The following is a 20439-nucleotide window of genomic DNA, read 5'->3' as shown; positions in this document are numbered from 1 at the left end:
TCACACTGTGAATTTATTACAAAGAGGACTGGGTTCTCTTTCTGGTCCAGTTAAGCTTTGATGGGGCCTCAGTCCTCTTTCTGTTCACACCAGGTCCTCTAGAGCCCTCAGACCCCCAGTGCACGGAATTCTGGGTAATTTTCTCTTGAATCAAAATGTCTGCTGCCATGCTTGCCCTGCTGTATTCTTTGATCAAAATAGTGCGGATTAAGGAAAATAAATTTATTATATTATAAATATTTATTTATTTATTTATAATATAGTTATATTATTGTGGCCGACTCGTCAGTCAGTAAGTTCAGAGAACTGTAAAGCGGCTGTGGTAAGTTCCAAAAGGAAGTTCAGTTTCCCTGCTACAGTCACGTGACCAACTACGGCAAACGAAGAAGGTTAAACTACAGTGAAAAAGGCGAAGTGAACCCGGTGCGCTTTTTGCTCACAATGCGCAGATTAGGCAAACCGTACCGTTGATTTTTAGCGAACCATACTGAGACCACCTCCTGAGGTGGTCTCAGTTCGGTTCGCTTTAAAGGGGTCTGGGTACGGTTGGAGTGTTCACATATGCGCAAAAAATGCTGAGTCATCGATCTGAGTTCGGTTAGATGGCTGAAAGGGACCAAGTGTGAAAACACCCTAAGTTTCATGGGATTGTAGCCAACGTTCCTGGACGTGACTGCAAGAGGCAAATCGACCACACATTGAACAGAAGGTAGAAAGGTTGAAACAGAAGGTAGGCCACACATTGCCAATGATAGAAAAAAAGCCAAGGAGAACTTCCAAAGAGATAAAAGTTGAACTCCAAGGTTAAGGTACAACCCCGATTCCAAAAAAGTTGGGACAAAGTACAAATTGTAAATAAAAACGGAATGCAATAATTTACAAATCTCAAAAACTGATATTGTATTCACAATAGAACATAGACAACATATCAAATGTTGAAAGTGAGACATTTTGAAATTTCATGCCAAATATTGGCTCATTTGAAATTTCATGACAGCAACACGTCTCAAAAAAGTTGGGACAGGGGCAATAAGAGGCTGGAAAAGTTAAAGATACAAAAAAGGAACAGCTGGAGGACCAAATTGCACCTCATTAGGTCAATTGGCAATAGGTCATTAACATGACTGGGTATAAAAAGAGCATCTTGGAGTGGCAGCGGCTCTCAGAAGTAAAGATGGGAAGAGGATCACCAATCCCCCTAATTCTGCGCCGACAAATAGTGGAGCAATATCAGAAAGGAGTTCGACAGTGTAAAATTGCAAAGAGTTTGAACATATCATCATCTAAACACTAGTGACCCAGTGCCACTTTGTTTTGTATAAAGTTTTAATTTATCGAATTTGCAAAAAGTAAAAATAAAAATGCTCTTGTTGTACATGGCTTATAGCCTACTCAGCGCTACACGCCTTGTCGACTATCAGTTCATGTATGACTCGATTTCTTGGAATAACTGTCAATTATTACATAGGCTCAGGAACACCGTTGTTGGAAAACACAGATCGTCGCTGCATCCATAATGCAAAGCGAAAGCCATATATGAACAACATCCAGAAACGCCGCCAAATTTTCTGGGCCTGAGTTCATCTGAGATGGACTGACATAAAGTAAGAATGTGTACCATGGTCTGATGAGTCCACATTTCAAACTGTTTTGAGAAATCATGGACGTTATGTCCTCTGGCCAAAAGAGAAAAAAGGACCACCCAGATTGTTATCAGCACAAAGTTCACAAGCCAGCATCTGTGATGGTGTGGGGGTGTGTTCGTGCCGATGGCTGGGGTAACTTGCACATGTGTGAAGGCACCATTAATGCTGAAAGGTAAATATGGATTTTAGAGCAACAGATGCTGCCATCCAGACAATGTCTTTTTCAGGAACATCCCTGCTTATTCCAGCAAGAAAATGCCAAGCCACATTCTGCACATGCTAAAAAAACACTTGTAGTAAAAGAGTATGGGTGCTAAAATGGCCTGTCTGCAGTCCAGACCTGCCTCCCATTGAAAATGTGTGGCACATTATGAAGCACAAAATAGGACACTGGAGACCCTGGACTGCTGAGCAACTGAAGTCGTGCAGACGTGGACAAGTTTGTTGGTACCCTTCCATGAAAAAAAAGAACCTACAACTATCTCTGAAATAACTTGAAACTGACAAAAGTTAACAGCACCCATCACTGTTTATTCCATGTTCAACACCAATCAGACTTTGCTTTTGATTTTTGATTCAACTGAATATTTTACATAACAAAATAAATGAAAATGGCATGGACAAAAATGATGGTACCCTTAACTTAATATTTTGTTGCACAACCTTTAGCAGCAATCACTGCTAGCAAGCAATCTCTTTTGCTCTCAATGAGACTTCTGCATCTGCCAAGAGGTAGTTTGGCCCACTCTTCCTGAGCAAACTGCTCCAGCTGTCTCAGGTTTGAAGGGTGCCTTCTCTACAGTGGATGTTTCAACTCTTTCCAGAGATGTTCGATAGGATTTAGATCAGGGCTCATAGAAGGCCAATTCAGAATAGTCCAATGTTTTGTTCTTCGCCATTCTTGGGTGCTTTAAGCTATCTGTTTTGGGTCTTGTACGTTTCGCTCCAGAATGCCTTGATAGTCTTGAGATTTCATTGTGCCCTGCACAGATTCAAGGCACCCTGTGCCAGATGCAGCAAAGCAGCCCCAAATCATAACCAAGCCTCCTCTGTGTTTCACAGTAGGTATGGTGTTTTTTACTTTGAAAGCTTCATTTTTTTTTTCTTCTGTTGGCACAGAGCTAATGTAACGTGCCAATAAGCTTGAGTTTTGTCTCATCTGTCCAAAGGATTGCGGCTTGTCGATATGCATTTTAATAAATTCCAATCTGGCTTTTTAAAGTTTTTCTTTCAACAATAGAATCCTCCTGGGTCTTCTTCCATGGAGCCAACTGTCACTCAAAAAGTGACGGAAGGTGCAATTAGACATTGATATACAACCCCGATTCCAAAAAGCCTCAGCTTTCATGGAAGAAAAAAGCTATTAATACTAGTACTGTGTGCAGGCAGTCTCTCCTGAAGACTAAATTAAACAATAATTAAACCTCCCAATCTGGCAACACAGGCGGCAGTAATGGCTGCACTCATGTCGAGGATGTAAACACAGTTGACGCGGCAACGGACATACATGACATAGTGGATATAATTTACGTTCACAACTTTTTTGCTGTCAGAAATATTTAATATTAAATTTTGTGACTCGACTGACAATACCCGGCGGCATAACAAGCTGTAGCCGGCGATTTGCCGCCGGTGACCGACTACTTTTGAGACCGCTGTTTATGCTTGCGTACAGTTGAGGCGATAGCTCGGAATCCATGCTGTCAGCGTCAGCCATGGTCAGCACGAGGTTGACACTGTCGTAAAGCGGTCGTAAATACCATAAAAACATTCAAGTGAATACTCAATGTCGTAAATAGTTTCGTTATCGGACTCGGCTGAAGTGGATATATACAACACACACTGTCGTTTGTATTTGCGATTCTAATACTGTTTACTCAAAGAAATATGACCTAGTACCAGGGATACAGTGCTGTTACAAGAAAAATATGTGACTATTTTTTTTTACATTTCTTTTTGTACGTTTCGGCGGTTAAAATAAAAATACGCACAGACTTTTTATTTTTCTAGCGATAGTATTTAACTGCCGTCGGCGGATCCGTGATCCGAAAAATCTAAAATGAGTCGCCTTATTTACCTGTAGGCACAAAGGCTACATGTGCTATAAAATAAAGAATTTTCTTGAAATGATTTGAATTGACTGATTTCCTTTTTCAGAAATTCACTACCTAAAACACCTTATTTTAAAGGGCTGATGACACGAACATGACTCTATGCAATTTCTTAAATAAACTATACAACATGGCAAACATGTTAGATTTATGTTATAATTACGTGAAAAGAAGCTGTTGTTACGCAAATATCCAACTTCTAATTGCACAGCGCAAGAAAACTGGGTCCGTGGCTCGCGGCCGTGTTGTGACGTCAGCGGAAGAACACGCTGCGGTTCACTGGCTGTTCTACTCTGGTTCTACTCAATGGAAATGGCGCATGAAAACGCCGGTGAACTCTCTAGTGCTAGCTCTTCCTCTTCTGGGAGTCTAGAATTGTGTTGATCTCTTCCGAATAGAATCTATGATAGCCTACCCTCTTTACCCTTTGCCTCTCGTTGCTAGGTGGCAGTTACATGAAAGCCGCAAGCTTTCACAAGCAAATACATGACTGATATCACGCCGACTTTATGATTACATTTATGATTATCATGTAGAATCTATAGCTCTACGTACCTTTATCTTATGTCGTTTCACAACACATGTTCTGACAGGAGGACTGTCTTTGGATCCGGCATAGCTACTAGTAGACCCCCTCCGGAATACTGGCTATGTTGCCAGATTGGGAGGATTCCCGCCCAGTTGGGCGGTTTCAAGTGCATTTTGGTGGGTTTTGAACATATTTTGGGCTGGAAATCTTCAGCAGTATCTGGCAACAGATACTGCTGACGTTTTCCAGCCCAAAATATGTTCAAAACCCACCAAAATGCACTTGAAACTGCTCAACTGGGCGGGAAACCTCCCAATCTGGCAACACTGTGTAGGCACTGCTGATGGTAGTAACACACGTTTGTGCTGAACTGAACACCCAAGAGATTCCTTTAAGCTGGGAAGGGTGTCAAAACAATCCAAATCGAAGTGTTCAGAGCACAGGACGGATGTTGGTGAGGGCTTCCACTTGTCACGAGTGCGCCTGACTTGCTTCACCCACTTCGCATGCAGCTCGGGATCTCTGGGAAACTTGAATAAACTTACCCCATCCTTGTAGGTTTTGGAGCAAAAGCCGGCAACACAACGCGAAGGCATAATAACTTATAAATAATAATGTATAATAATAATAATAATGACAAACTGAACACCTGTCGCATCAACAACAAACTGGTAAGTTAGGAGGAAGGTTCTTTCGCTGACGTCATATAGCTCCTCCTCCTCCTTCGTCTCCTGGGTGCTGCAGCCCTGTCAAATTTGCCCAGATAGCCGCGTTTTTTATCATAACTTGTAAAATAGGCGCCTTCGTGAATTAATATATGGATCATCGGGAATTACTTTTTATGTTATAAAACATCGTCAAAGATGTCAAAAACGTGTCATCAGCACTTTAAGAGCTTCTGTCAACTGATTTTTCATGCCAAGATTGCACCAGAGGGCCCCAAATTTGCTTCAATTTTTCAAATTTTCCTGGGGGGAGCATGCGCCCAGATCCCCCCCCATAACAGGCGCCCCCGCCAACACCCTTCTCTCGATTTCTAGATAATACCCTGAATTATTGTATAGTTCAATAGCAATTATGAGCATCTTTCTTTAGTTTTAGATCATCTATAACTACTGCGGATCAATATCAATTCATTCTTATGTCTGATAATATTCGATCATAACTATCTCGTAATGATGTAAAGTGAAAGCACTGGTTCACTGCTGTCCACCAGGCACCCAGCAGAGTCACACCATAATAAATGTTATGGGGTTGTTTCTGGCACATGGCATGTGGTGTTAAGAAAAGGAATAAATATGTATTCATAACTGTGAAGCGTATCTCATTACTGGTATCACTGTGACAAGACAGTGGAGCAATTTATTGACGTGAAATACACAACACAATTTGATGGTTCATGCGCTATAATAATATTATTTTGTTGAGGTTGATTTTGTGCCCTTGCAAATATTTCACTCATGCACACATTGGGAGCTGCACTTTTAGGCAGTACTTAAATATTTATATTACATGATTATAATTTGCCTGGTATGCTAAAGATTGGGGATGCTGATGATTTTGCAGAAGTGAGTTTATTAGGCCTATGTGTATCAAAGGGAGGAAAAGAAAGGCAGTGATAATGTAGCCCTAAAACCTGCCAACGATTTCCTCTGAAGAAGCCTCATTACATATTTATCACAGTTGATTATGGGCTATTTTTAAGTAGTCAGACAGGGTGAAGACTTGATAGGACTGCAACAGTAACCGCATCAATGCCGTACCGCGCTATTAGGAGGTGTACCGTGGTGTTGAGCCATTACAGTCACTTTTGTCCTTTATCTGAGAGTGCTGCCATCCTCATGTAGCTTTTGGCTTGGTCTGTGGCCTTGTCTACATCTCATCTCATCATCTCTAGCCGCTTTATCCTGTTCTACAGGGTTGCAGGCAAGCTGGAGCCTATCCCAGCTGACTACGGGCGAAAGGCGGGGTACACCCTAGACAAGTCGCCAGGTCATCACAGGGCTGACACGTAGACACAGACAACCATTCACACTCACATTCACACCTACGGTCAATTTAGAGTCACCAGTTAACCTAACCTGCATGTCTTTGGACTGTGGGGGAAACCGGAGCACCCGGAGGAAACCCACGTGGACACGGGGAGAACATGCAAACTCCGCACAGAAAGGCCCTCGCCGGCCACGGGGCTCGAACCCGGACCTTCTTGCTGTGAGGCGACAGCGCTAACCACTACACCACCGTGCCGCCCCCCTTGTCTACATGTATCTGTATATTTTCTAAAACTCACTTTTTTTCGATCAGTTTATAAAAAGGCTCACATCCAGAGTACACACTTTTTTTTTTTAAAATCTCTCCACACGAAAATGAGAAAACAATTCTAAAATGCCCAGACCTCTGCCCTGAGCATACACATAATATTTGCAAGCACATCACGTCATTGTAACCTTCTAGTTGACTGACCAATCAGCTCAATCAAGAGTTGTGTTGAAAATTAGTGAGCAACTGTTAACAAATAATGTTAATGAAGGAAAACATTCAGTGTCTGAAAAACATTGCCTGTACTCAGGATCCAATAGCAGAACACAAACCAGAAAATCCAATGAATAAAAAATGATTTAATTAAAGTCCAAAAAAAAAAGAGTCAACAAACAAAAATAGCAAAAATAATCCAGACAACAACGAGGTAGACAAAGACAAAGTGCTAATATGAAAAAACACGAAAAATAGTTCAGACAACAATCATAGTGCAAAAAACAAGAAAAAAAATGACTAAATGTGAGTACAAAAAACTGTGGCTAAGACTAGGCAAACCAGAGAGCAAAAATCAGGAAGCAAAAAATGGCACAGAGACGACATGAGAAACAGACAAGATGTTCTGGCAAAAGCCTAGGTCACAACCAGACGTACAATTTTTTGGCCGTGAGATTTTTGGCGTTTCCCAAATTGCTGCGGGTTTTTTTTGTTCATGGAGAAAGACGCACGTTGGCCGTAAGTTTGTCTTGCAACCTGAAAAAAACATAAGCGCCCGTAGAGTTTGTTTGACATGACAAAGAACCTCTGCGGCCGGTCTGCGGCTCGAAAATCAGCACGTTGCATGTGCGCCCTCTGTGCGTTTCACGTGTGCCCTCCGTGCGTTTCTTGCGTTTTTTGCACGTAGACCAGCCGTAGGAGCACGTACGGCCGGTTGTGACCGAGGCAAAAGTCCCCTTCTGTGAACGGCCTATTTATACACAGCAGAGCAGACCAGGAAGTGAATGCCGGCAAGATGGACGTCCCGTCCTGGATCCGGATTGCGCTGAACTGGGAGATAGTAAATCTCCGGAGTGGAAGTCCAGGACGGATCATGACAGGAGACTTTATATATATATATATATATATATATATATATATATATATATATATATATATATATATATTAGGGCTGTAACAATATGCATATCGAAATCGCGATACGCAGAGCCACGATCCGTGTCGCGATACAAGAAGGCAGAATCGCGGTACACCCTTTCAAACTTCTCCTCAGCCCAAAAACAGAGGCGCTTCCAAACTTCAATTTATGAATACTTTACTTTTTATTTAAATTACATTTTAAACTTACTTAAATTACTTTTATTTTTTATATCTATTAGTAAGTCGTTTTTTCGCCAACCTGTGACAATCTTCTGCAAGTCACGCAACGTCCACACTCGCCACTGGCAGAGCATTCATTTCTTTTAAGCGGTCGCCATTCTGGTTGCGACGCGAGGAGCAAATCTGTAAACAAGCAGCTCATTGGCTGGCTAGGTGTGCCACAAGCCAATCACAATCACTTGACCGGAAAGGCATGCAGTGTTGCCAGATTGGGCGGGTTTAGGTGCTTTTTGGCTGGTTTTGAACATATTTTGGGGTGGAAAACGTTAGCAATATCTGGCAACACTGAAGGCATGCCTGCTTGGGTGGAAGCCTTCTGCGGCAGTTACATTTTGACACGCGAGCAATGTTTCACCATAAAAATTCCGTAATTTCCATCTCAGGGTGCTTGCGCAAGTCTTGAAAGTCTTAAAAAGTATGGAATTTTGAAATGCTGTTTTCCAGACCTTGAAAAGTCTTGGATTTTGTGTGAAAGTCTTAATAAAGTATGGAAAAAAAATCTCAAAGACACAGATGCTCAAAGACACATAACATTGTGAAATAAGAAACAGGAAGGGTGTAAAAACTATGATTTCGGTAACCGGTCACGTACCCAGACAGCAAATTAGGTCTTGCCGACATTGGGGCAACAGGCGCCGCCCGACATATGGTGCATCGGTGAGATGTATTATGGAGATCGGTAGCTAATTGGCAATATATCGGGAAGATGTTGGCATTAGAATGGTGGCCGAACATGAGCCAACGTACACCCGACATAACTGTGACCTATGCGGCTCATGAGCCAACGTACACCCGACATAACTATGACCTATGCAGTGCGATCCCACTAGAGCGGGGAAAGCATTCAGACGCCTCGCTCTCCCATTGGCTTAACACTGAAACAGCTGACTTTCACGGCATCGCTGGAAACACTGCAGCACGTTTGAAAATCAGCCCTTCCAAAGTTAAGTCAACGGGAGGGAGGCATCTGAATGCTTTTCTCCGCTCTAGTAGGATCCCACCGTTATATTAGGTCTTATTGATTTGTTTAGGCTGCATCAAAATCTAAAACCCTTGTATGTTTCACAAATGAAGAGACCGAACGTTCAAAGTCAGAAACGTCGTCATTTCATTTATTTTGATATAGGCAACATTACAAGGCAAGGCAAGTAAGAAGTCATAATTTTTTGGCACCTTAGCTTAGGCTACTTTTACGATGCTTGCGCAGCTCATCCATGATGTCCTGCAGCCACAACTTCGCTGTCATCTCAGCCTCAGTGGAATTAGGAAGGACTGAATTTCTTAACACAGCACCTAAATAAAAGAAATAAAGCAACAGGGGAAAATAAGACACAAATAATGTAACCGCAACAGACGTCAAAGGTTAGGCTATCATATAATCACTTCTACTATGAGAGAACAAACGTTTAATCATCTTAACTGCTTAGCAAGTTATCCAGCTATGCTAACCACATAGCTTGAAGCCATAACTTACTTTTCACAACTTCTCGCTGTCATCTCAGACTGAATTTCTTAACACAGCACCTAAACAAAATAAATAAAGCAACGGGGGGAAAATAAGACACAAATAATGTAACCACGACAGGCGTCAAAGGTTATCATATAATCACTTCTATGAGAGAACAAACGTTTTATCATCTTAGCAAGTTAGCAGCTATGCTAACCGCATAGCTTGAAACCTTAACTTACTGTTTCCAAAAAGTTAGCCTACACCGGATTGTGACTATGCATTCTACCAAATCAAATAATATATCATATATCACATCATATATCATATCATAACTTTACACAAGCTGAACGTAATACCTGAACTCGTGCTTACACAGCCGGCTTGATGTGGTGTGGCAGCATCACTTAAGCTGACCCCACACTACACGATTTTGAAATCTTATAAGTTTTTAAAATCGGGACTATGCCACACACATGAAGAGAATCTTGACCAATATTTTCTCTCTCCGACTGTAAACACGCTCATATAAGATTCGAACGCACAATAGAACACCACACACTACACGACAATCATGCCCGATTGCTTCTCCCCGATTCTGACATTAGGCTACCAGTCATGGGCTGTAGGCTATCTGAGATAGGCTATTCTCTCATAATGTTTGATCAAAGCATGTGATCCATGATCGCATGCTCAAGGACTTAAGAACCAAGAAAAAGGTGTCAGAAAAGCAGGTATTTGCCCTTCGCACCAGCACCAAAACATTCATTCAGGCTACGGTTGCCAAATTACTTGAGAAATGCCCACTCAGATATTCTCTTGTTCGAAATTTGGTGTGGTTGGACCCTACACAAATTGTTCAGAATTCGGACAAGTGCAAACAGAAATTAAAGGTCTGTCTCGAGCACCTTGTAAGTGCCAAACAAATGAAAGAGGGGAGCTGCGATGATATCCTTAAGCAGTTTAGTGACTTCTCTACATACTGCAGAGCAGATGAGGAGTTTGTGACCTATGATCCTCAGTCCAGACTGGATAGCCTGATGTACAAACATATGGGAAATAAACCTGAGTGGAAAAACTTGTGGGATTTGGTGAGAAGGGTCCTCTTGCTGTCTCATGGACAAGCCTCAGTTGAGCGTGGCTTTTCTGTGAACAGAGAAATAGAGGTAGAAAATATGAAGGAAAGAACACTTGTCACACAGAGGATCATCAGTGATCACATCTCTTATGTTGGAGGTTTGACGAATGTTGCAATTACAAAAGAACTCCTTTCGGCATCATGTGCTAGACAGAAGTACAGGTGTTTCTTGGAAGACAAAAAAAGAAAAAAGAAGACTTGCAGCATGGAGAAAAGAGAAAGACCATCTTGGAAGATGTTGATGAACTAAAGAAAACAAAAAAACGGATCGAGTTGAACATCAGTGGCCTCTTGTCCTCCGCTGATGACCTGGCTACCAAAGCGGAAAAGCTCAGTCAAATACAATTGATAGCCCAGTCAAATGCTATGAGGAAGTCTGCCAAAGAAAAGGAACGGGAACTTAGTGATATCCAGAAGAAGCTGGATTTGAAGTTAAATGAAATTAGAAATTAGACAAGTCTTTGCCATTTGCAACTTTTTTTTTTTCTAACCAAATGCTTGGTGGTATATATGCACTTTTGTGAATGTTCTTGCGATACAGCTTGTTAAAGTTAAATAGAACATAACATATGAGAACATAAAGATAGGTTCAGTTATGTCAAGGATAGAAAATAAGGTGTGAATGAATTGACTGACTGAATTCTACATACTTTCATCCATTCATTTCTGTTTTTATATTTACAGATGACCTCTTCGTGAAACTTGTTTGTGTGAAATTCTTTCACTTGTTATTTTTATCCTGGGTTCATTTTGTTAATTCGATTTTATTAAAATGTACTAAACACAACTGGCACTATCTCAACCAATAAAGTAGGCAGTAGGCACGCAAGTGTAAAAATACATAAAGTCAAGGTCTTGGGAATAAAAATATCAGTTTTGAAAAAGTCTGGAATTTTGATTTGGAAAAAGAGCAAGCACCCTGCATCTGTTTTCCGCGATCACAGAAAATCATTGGCCCTATGAGAGTGAGACAGTGAGAGAGCCACCCCCCCAAAAACATCTTAACGGATTTACACGATTTGGAAAAATGACTTTTTCAGAACCGAAAAAAACCAGAGCTTCCGGCTCAACAGTATTATTTTGAGAACTAAAACAATCTTTGGATATACATTTGTTCATTTTTGCATACATATTACTCATTCTCTGCAGTGGTCTGAATTATTTGTTATTAAATAGTTAATGTAAGTAAGTAAATGTTAATAAGTCAAATTTACTACTTTAAAAAAACATTTAAAAAAAATCGTGGGTGTATCGAATCGTGGGTCAAAAATCACGATACGAATCGAATCGTGAGTTGGGTGTATCGTTACAGCCCTAATATATATATAATTTTTTTACACATAATACTGTGCAAAAGTCTTAGGCACCCTATTTTTTTCATACAAACTTTGTTACAGATTTCTATTTTATGACTTCTACGTTATCGAGTCTGAACAAAAACATTTCATAGTTCCCAATGTTCATTTTCCAGCAGAAAGTTAAATGTACAGAAACAAAAAGTTTGTATCTGAGCAGCATATTCCGTAAGAGAGCACTTTTCAGATTAAAAAAGAAAACATAATGAAGGCTGCTGGGTTTTGCTGCAAAATGAAGAAGCGAGTGTGACAGTCAAAGTGTCCAGAAGAACTGGGGCTGCTTCTGCAAGATGCTCAGAAAAAACCTACAGCTCATTTCCTTATCAAACTGCACTCACTGTATCTGCGACAACTATTTTTTTTAACCAGAGGGTCGTCTCACACCAAATATTGACTGTTTCATTTATTATGCCTTACTACTGTTTATAGTATTTTTAAAAAATATTTAAACATTTCATTTCTTTATTTTTTTAGCCATTTTTTGTCTATAGCATTTTTTTTACTTGTGCCTAAGACTTTTGCATGTGTGAATAATAACGTGGGGGTTTGGTTGAGGTACTACCGCAAACCGCAAGGTGGTAAGGAAATTTCCTTGTAGTCCTGAAGCTTGCCTTTTTTGTAGTTACAGTCAATAAGTATTGCGTACTACATAGGGTTACTCAGACATTATATGGCCTTTTAATTTGTTGAATTTCTCAATGTGTACTTAGGCAACTGAAGAAACTCAGTGAGGACAGTCTGACCAAGCAGCCTGAAGAAGTCTTTGATATATTGGAGAAACTCGGAGAGGGGTGAGTAAAAATGAGGATTTTTGCAGTCTTGAGTATTTTCTAGTATTAAAATGATAGCGCACAGTATTCAACATGAATGCCACTTTTAGTCCATGGGCCAGACAAGATGTCGGTACCACTCAAGGTGGCAAAGGTTGCTTATACTTTTTGAAAAGATACATGTCTGTAGTGAACATTTTTGTATGATAACCCTTCTGGAGTCACAGCTACTGTAAATTAATGTTATCAGCTGTTAAAGTTACACTCCCCCATTGAAAAAACACGTTTTTGACACAGGTGCATATTTTGCTATTGGCCTTTGTTAAAGACATATTTAAATATTTTATTTCATTATGTTTGGTATCATTTTAAAGGGGACAATCTGAGCTTTCATTCAAGTCCTTTTGTGAACACTTTGGACAAGTACAGCCAACCCTGGAGCTCTTCAAACTTTTAATCACACACATTTTCCTGCCATTTCCGCCGAAATCATCTTTTTTCTTTTAATCCTGTGGCATCAGGGAGCATCAGAGATACAAATTGCAAACACTGCAATACTGGCATGACTCTAAGGATTCAGAAAATATATGATTTACCCATATTATCTCATTCTGAGGGGGTGATTTTCAGCCTTATATCAGGCATGGCATTTTTTGAAGAAAGCAGACCAAAGTCAGTAAGATTCACACTCATTTTATAAATTTGTTGAAAGAATGGCAATACAGGATAATAATTTCACATTCAATTTACAACTATGAACAACCAACAATAGATTTTACATTTGTCAGGTATTGTGCAAACATCATTGTATGTACAATGGTAATAATGCAAACAAAATCTAATAATGATATGATAAAAATAAAAGATGATACTACTGGGCGGCACGGTGGTGTAGTGGTTAGCGCTGTCGCCTCACAGCAAGAAGGTCCGGGTTCGAGCCCCGTGGCCAGCGAGGGCCTTTCTGTGTGGAGTTTGCATGTTCTCCCCGTGTCCGCGTGGGTTTCCTCCGGGTGCTCCGGTTTCCCCCACAGTCCAAAGACATGCAGGTTAGGTTAACTGGTGACTCTAAATTGACTGTAGGTGTGAATGTGAGTGTGAATGGTTGTCTGTGTCTATGTGTCAGCCCTGTGATGACCTGGCGACTTATCCAGGGTGTACCCCGCCTTTCGCCCGTAGTCAGCTGGGATAGGCTCCAGCTTGCCTGCGACCCTGTAGAACAGGATAAAGCGGCTAGAGATAATGAGATGAGAGATGAGATGAGATGATACTACTACTACTACTACTACTACTAATAATAATAATAATAATCAGCCTTCAGAACATCAACAGGACTCATCACTCAAACAGGTCATCATTTTCTTCATCTGATTCCCCAAGTTCAAATTTGGGCTGTGGATCATCAGCTTGTTTTTGGTTGCTGCAGGTTTTCAATCTACACATATCTGTGCAGGACAGTCCATTTGACAGGCATGTGCAATCTGGAAGTTTGCATGAACGCACACACTTGCATGAAAGCAGCTCCAACACCACTTCTGGTGCAGGTGGGGAACGCATCCAATGAATGGCCAACTTGCCATCATTGCAGAGTTGGGCTTGGCACCATGCGGTCCATCCATGCAGAGTTGGGCTTGGCACCATGGGAGAAGTTTGTAGACAGCACTTCCAGATTGCTGCTTGGTAGTTTGACCGTTGAACATGCATGTAAAGACAATCTCTACATGGTGGCAGCTGGCTAGACTCAATTACTCCCCTTTTGGCATGGAACAGCTGGTGACACAGTTCATTAACTTTACCTGTGTTGCTATTAGCTGTGTACATGCAACAGGTAAACTGCTCAATTTTCTGGAAAAGATCCTCTGTTACATTCCACGACTTTCCCAGTTGACTGAAGGTGTCTTGGTATGAGGTGTCCTTTTTCAGCATCTTCAGGGCTTTCAGCTTCCCTTGACCAGCGAATGCACTGACCGTATCACAGCCTGTGAAGGCGTGTAGGCCAATTAGGCTATCACACGCCATAGCCAATTGAGCCTACCAGTTTAGTAATGTCAACAAAACGAGTACGATTCTGTGTTCCACATTTCTGATAAATAGGAGAGGTGATGTCTTTCTGGAATGCAAGACAAAGCACCATGACATCAGTGTCTTCAGCTGTGATAATCACTGACTTTGAGCCTGCATTAGGTGCATGCAGTGCATGCAGTAGCAAACGTGTGTCAGCTTCCTCGTGCGTCGAGTGCAACTCTGTTACTTCCTCATACTTCTCCTTTGTCAGCTTGTAACAAGTTTCTTCACAGGTCATGTACAGAATTTTGCCATGCAGCAATTGTCTATACTGTGGATGTTTCCATTCTGCCACCAGAAACTTGATGAGGCTGCTCTTGTTGGAGGAACTACAAAGGAAGTTCCGCCACTGTCTCACATAGTGTCCACCTACAAGGTCCTTGTGTTGGAGAGTGGAGTCTGCACCCCGGTTTACTCGTTCAGCACCTTTGATGGAAGGTTGGCGATAGACATCGAAAACAACATCTAGCCTCTCACTTTTCGCACCTTCTTGCAGGACCTACATCAACGCTGACTTTGCCACCTGTGCAAAGGTTCTGTTGTCGCCATTCATTTTTTGAATAAGGCTCATCTCATCAATGATGCAGGTAGATGGTGTTGGGATGTGTTCTGCTGGAGACACATTCTTTTCGAGTTCTCTAGCAAGTGCAGCCTTGTTGGTTTTCGTAAAGTCCCATCAGCATTGGCCAGTGCCCATGGCAATGGGCCAAGTGGGTGAGCAAGAACATCCTTCATATTAACATTCCTGCTTTCAGCCACAAGGATCATGTGGCTTAACAGGTTTCTATCGGCCTTGAGAACAACATCTTGACCTTTCTTTCCATGAGATCTTTTTGTGTTAATATTGAAGAATGTTTTGAGGCCTTGTTTGGTCATCTTGTCAAGGAATTTTAAAGATGTTGGGTCCTCTTCTAGTCTTGATTGTCTAAATACCTTGTAAGCCTCTTCCCCTATCTCAGAGGCTCTCCGGACATCCCTGGTCACATCAGGAGGAGCAATGGAGCCAGTTGAGAGGCTAACCAGATCAATGCCATTGGGGGCCATAGGATTGAGCCAGCTATTTTCCATAAGGTCAACGAAAGATTTGACATCCTTTTCATCTCTGATGATCCTTGGAGCCTGCAGATCTTGATGGGATAGCTTGGAGCTGCCTTGACCTATCAGGTCTCTCAGCTGTCTGAGGAACAAACATCTGTATTCAGCTGTTAGGTAATATTTGGTCACAGCTCCTGGCTTCAGACTGAATCCTTTTGTCCCTCCAGCTGTCTGGGTGTCTTTGGTGGGGTTTACATTAGACTGTATCAGCGGATCATCAGATTAACGTTTTTAAAAACGATTAGCGTGCACACAGCAACGCCAATACACGATTCGCGTGCACACAGCAACGCCAATACACGGATACGCTAATCACATTAAGTAAGTTGAGAAATGTGTCAGTGCGGCTCATCGCTTCCTCCTCAGCGGCTGCGCTCCAAATCACTCCGCCCTGAACAGCGAGTGCCCTCTGGAGGGTGCGCACTCCGGCCCTGCGCAGCTCACAGAGCGCGCGAGGTAAGTGCACGAGCAGTGATTCGGGACTGAGCCGCTGTGCGCAAGTCACTTACCACTTGCAAGTGGAAGGATGGCAAGCCTAAAGACAATCATAACTACACAATGGGCAGTATTTGCATCAGTATTTGCAGCATTTTCATACTTTTATACTCTTTAATGAAAGGTGATACAAGGCGGAAATCCGCGCCGTTTTTCAGCAGTCGTGTCACATGACCAACGCCAGCGAATCAGGAAGGTGGATGTCACAGTGACGTTGTCCAATGACAACGCCAGCTAGAGCTCAGCACAGCGTATCCGCGTATTCTCAATGTTTACACAGCACCGGACCAGACACGATCTGGATTGAATACGTGGACCCTGGCGGATTCCCGTTTCCCGGTGTTTCCAGGCGTTTTAATGTAAACGGACAGTGCATCCGCGAAGAAAACGAGACAGATACGGTCTAATGTAAATTTGGCCTTTGTTTACAGTTTCTTCTATGGCTTGGTCAACAGGGATTCGACCAAAGGGATTGGTGGAGCCCATCTGAACAGAGAAACAACCTTCCATGAACTCTTTGAACACATCTACGTGTGTAGAGGGCAGTTGAGACATTTGGGCATAGTAGTAGGGAAGGTAGCGTGCATAATTTATTCTGTCATATGCGACGCACCAAGGAATCATAGCCCGAATGCTCACCAGGTGAAGGATCCAATCTCCCTCTCTAGATGCCCTTATGACCCCCAACAAGATTTCAACCATGTCCAAGTAGGACATCCAGAAGGCAGAAAGACTGCCATTTCCATTTCTAAGAAACTCACAGTATACTTCAAAAAGCTCCAAGATGCGAGTACAAGGGCTGCTCTCAAGGACCTCTTTCAAAGCATCCTGAGAGCCTCTTCCCTGAGGCTAAAAATTTACTTCTGTGTTTCCTCGAGGTAACCTCTGGTGCTTGGGTGGTTATCTTCCAACCAGGCCAGGAAACTATTCCATGCTAGTCGCATGAATGCCTCGTACAGAAGCTTATGTAGTCGCACTGCCCTGTTGTACTTGTGACCAGTCAATATATCAGCAACAGAACCTTCTGCTACAACACCAGATTCAATGCAGAGGTCTCGGAGTCCAGCGTCTTCAAAACGTTTTCGTAGTATTTCCAGCATTGTGCAAATTGTGTGGAATACACCAAGTCTGGGAATGATGTTTTGGAACTCACTGTGTTTCCATGCAATCTCAACAGCCTTTGCATAAAGAGCTTGGTCGAAGACACAGTCTTTTTCAGGCCTAACTGTTGCATGATCCTTAATGACTGGTTAAGCACCACTTTGACAGTAGCCATTTGTGTTGCTGGAGCATTGATGGTGGGCAGGTAGCCTATATTGTTGGGGATGACCACCATTTTGTCACGAGTGAGGATACTGAAGCCTGTCCAGCTGCTGATTGCCTGTCCTTGTTGTGGCAAGCGTGCAAAAACCCAAATAATGTTCTTTTTTCTAGCAACCTGAGTATTGGCTGCAGTATTGATGTCTGCACATTTGCTTTGTGGTGGTCCCACTCGTTGTCCAGCATTGTAAGAAGGCAACACTGGTGCGGGTGCACTGATGCTCCGTTGCTTTGTTTTGGCAACATCTGGCTTGGGTTGGACAGCATCTTGGTCAGATTTCTTTGCTTGCACAGCTATCCCATTCACTCTATGAGATGTTCCCTTACCACTGACTGTTTCTTCCAGGCAATCAATGTTTAGTCATGAAAGTGTTCCGGAATTCCGGGTTTTTAGATTTTCTGACGGATTTTTTCTGCTAATGACCCAGAAATCCGGATATTTGACGAAACTCTTGAAAATCTCCGGTTTTCCGAATGGAGAAGTGTATTTTTTGGATTTTTCGCATTCCTAGACGTGGCGTAATACTTCGCATCGTCTTTGCATGGGTGCGGTCCTTAAATAGCCCAAACACAGTTCACTGATTAAAGACAGGTGTTCTTTGTTAACGGCGCGCGTACCGGAGCTCGTTAGGCACGCACGCCCAAGGCGTGCCTTCAGGTGCACGAGCTAAGGCGCGCAGGACTGACACCGTTCTGCGCAAGCGCAACACAATCGCACTAGAAAGCATGTTCAAGCTGCCAGTGTAGCTGCAGTCTTTTTAGTTGCGAATTACGAGTATTTTCTCGTGTTAATAATTCGCCATGTCAAAACAAGCAAAACTTTCCTCCTTCTTTTGACGTGAAGAGAGGTAAGCAATTTATTTTATATATATATATATATATATATATATATATATATATATATATATATATATATATTCCCATCAAAGTTGCATTTTGTGGTTTCGAAGCTAAGTTTCAGTGCCGTTTCTAGAACACAACATCAAGAAAACGTGGAAGAAACAGCAATAATGGAAGAGCTGGTTTCTAAGCTGCCTAAAACTAGTAATGGTAATTATTTTTTGTTACATAATGTACTCAGGCTGCCAGTCAGCGTGTGACACACACACACACACACACACACACACACACACACCCTACGCCCATGATTTATATGAGAAATTTGGTATTCATTGGTGTGTTTAAATTTACAGACAATACGAACTAATGTAAACAATTGGCTTCAACTCGCATAAATATCTCATCTCTCATCTCATTATCTCTAGCCGCTTTATCCTGTTCTACAGGGTCGCAGGCAAGCTGGAGCCTATCCCAGCTGACTACGGGCGAAAGGCAGGGTACACCCTGGACAAGTCACCAGGTCATCACAGGGCTGACACATAGACACAGACAACCATTCACACTCACACCTACGGTCAATTTAGAGTCACAAGTTAACCTAACCTGCATGTCTTTGGACTGTGGGGGAAACCGGAGCACCCGGAGGAAACCCACGCGGACACGGGGAGAACATGCAAACTCCACACAGAAAGGCCCTCGCCGGCCACGGGGCTCGAACCTGGACCTTCTTGCTGTGAGGCGACAGCGCTAACCACTACACCACCATGCCGCCTCGCATAAATATGAATTGGAAGTTTTTAGTTCACTTTAGCTTATGCAAACGCACAACTCTACTAAAAGATTGATAAACGAGGCTCAATGTCCCCGACACTGAAACCTGAAAGCTTTAGAAACTCTAACAGACCTTTACTTTTTAACAGGACTGTTTTGGGATTTTGCTGAGTTTACCTTCAACTGTCTGATTTTTTTCAAAGTAATGAACTGTGTAGGCAGGAAAATCACCGCGTTTTCTAAATGCACTCCTGAGAATTACTCATTAACTACGGGAATTAAATTTGATATTTTTGACATATTAATCATTAATGTACGTGAAAGAAAAAAAGGCTTAAAAGTTATAAATTGTTTTAGTGAAAATAAGTACTAAAATGCACTAGAATGCAGGGTTTTGCGTGTTATGTTATTAAAATATTTTCGGGGGATGTTGCCCTGCCCCCCCATTTCAGGGTTTTTTCTTTTGCTCCACTTTCATCTCTAAATGTTGTCCCAAGCTAAAGTAGTGAATAAGCCAGGATAGATGTTAGTGGGCAAAGCTATGTCACTTTCAGCTGAAATGAGTTTTTGAAGACACAGGGCTGTGTCAGTCTCCTCCATCTGTGAATAAGACACACAGTGACCTAGTCAGTTTAAGATATTTATCAGCTCTACATTTCCTGTTAATGATTTGACACTAAATGGGAGAATGATATGCTTGGAAGGTTTTATACTTCCACATGTCACTGCATATACTATATCTTGACCAAATGATTGCACAAGCCGCTGGACTCTGAGGCCAAGTTTACATTAGACCGTAACTGTCTCGTTTTCTTCGCGGATGCACTGTCCGTTTACATTAAACCGCCTGGAAACGCCGGGAAACGGGAATCCACCAGGGTCCACGTATTCAATCCAGATCGTGTCTGGTCCGGTGCTGTGTAAACATTGAGAATACGCGGATACGCTGTGCTGAGCTCTAGCTGGCGTCGTCATTAGACAACGTCACTGTGACATCCACCTTCCTGATTCGCTGGCGTTGGTCATGTGACGCGACTGCTGAAAAACGGCGCGGACTTCCGCCTTGTATCACCTTTCATTAAAGAGTATAAAAGTATGAAAATACTGCAAATACTGATGCAAATACTGCCCATTGTGTAGTTATGATTGTCTTTAGGCTTGCCATCCTTCCACTTGCAAGTGGTAAGTGACGCGCATGCCCGATATGCACTAGGATCACACACACAGC

At 42.2% G+C, this 20439-nt stretch overlaps 1 protein-coding gene across 1 annotated transcript in view; it reads left to right on the top strand.

The window, feature by feature from the left end:
- Window positions 1–20439, top strand: part of LOC132885037 (serine/threonine-protein kinase 4-like) — a 158602-nt gene that overhangs the window by 43006 nt on the left and 95157 nt on the right. The window contains exon 2 of the mRNA XM_060919280.1: window positions 12570–12650. Within this exon, the coding sequence (XP_060775263.1) occupies window positions 12570–12650 (81 nt within the window). The remainder of the gene's footprint in view (window positions 1–12569; window positions 12651–20439) is intronic.

This window comes from Neoarius graeffei, chromosome 4 (genome assembly GCF_027579695.1).
Source record: "Neoarius graeffei isolate fNeoGra1 chromosome 4, fNeoGra1.pri, whole genome shotgun sequence".
In the NCBI taxonomy this organism is placed as follows: domain Eukaryota; kingdom Metazoa; phylum Chordata; class Actinopteri; order Siluriformes; family Ariidae; genus Neoarius; species Neoarius graeffei.
This window is presented reverse-complemented; position numbering and strand designations above follow the sequence as displayed.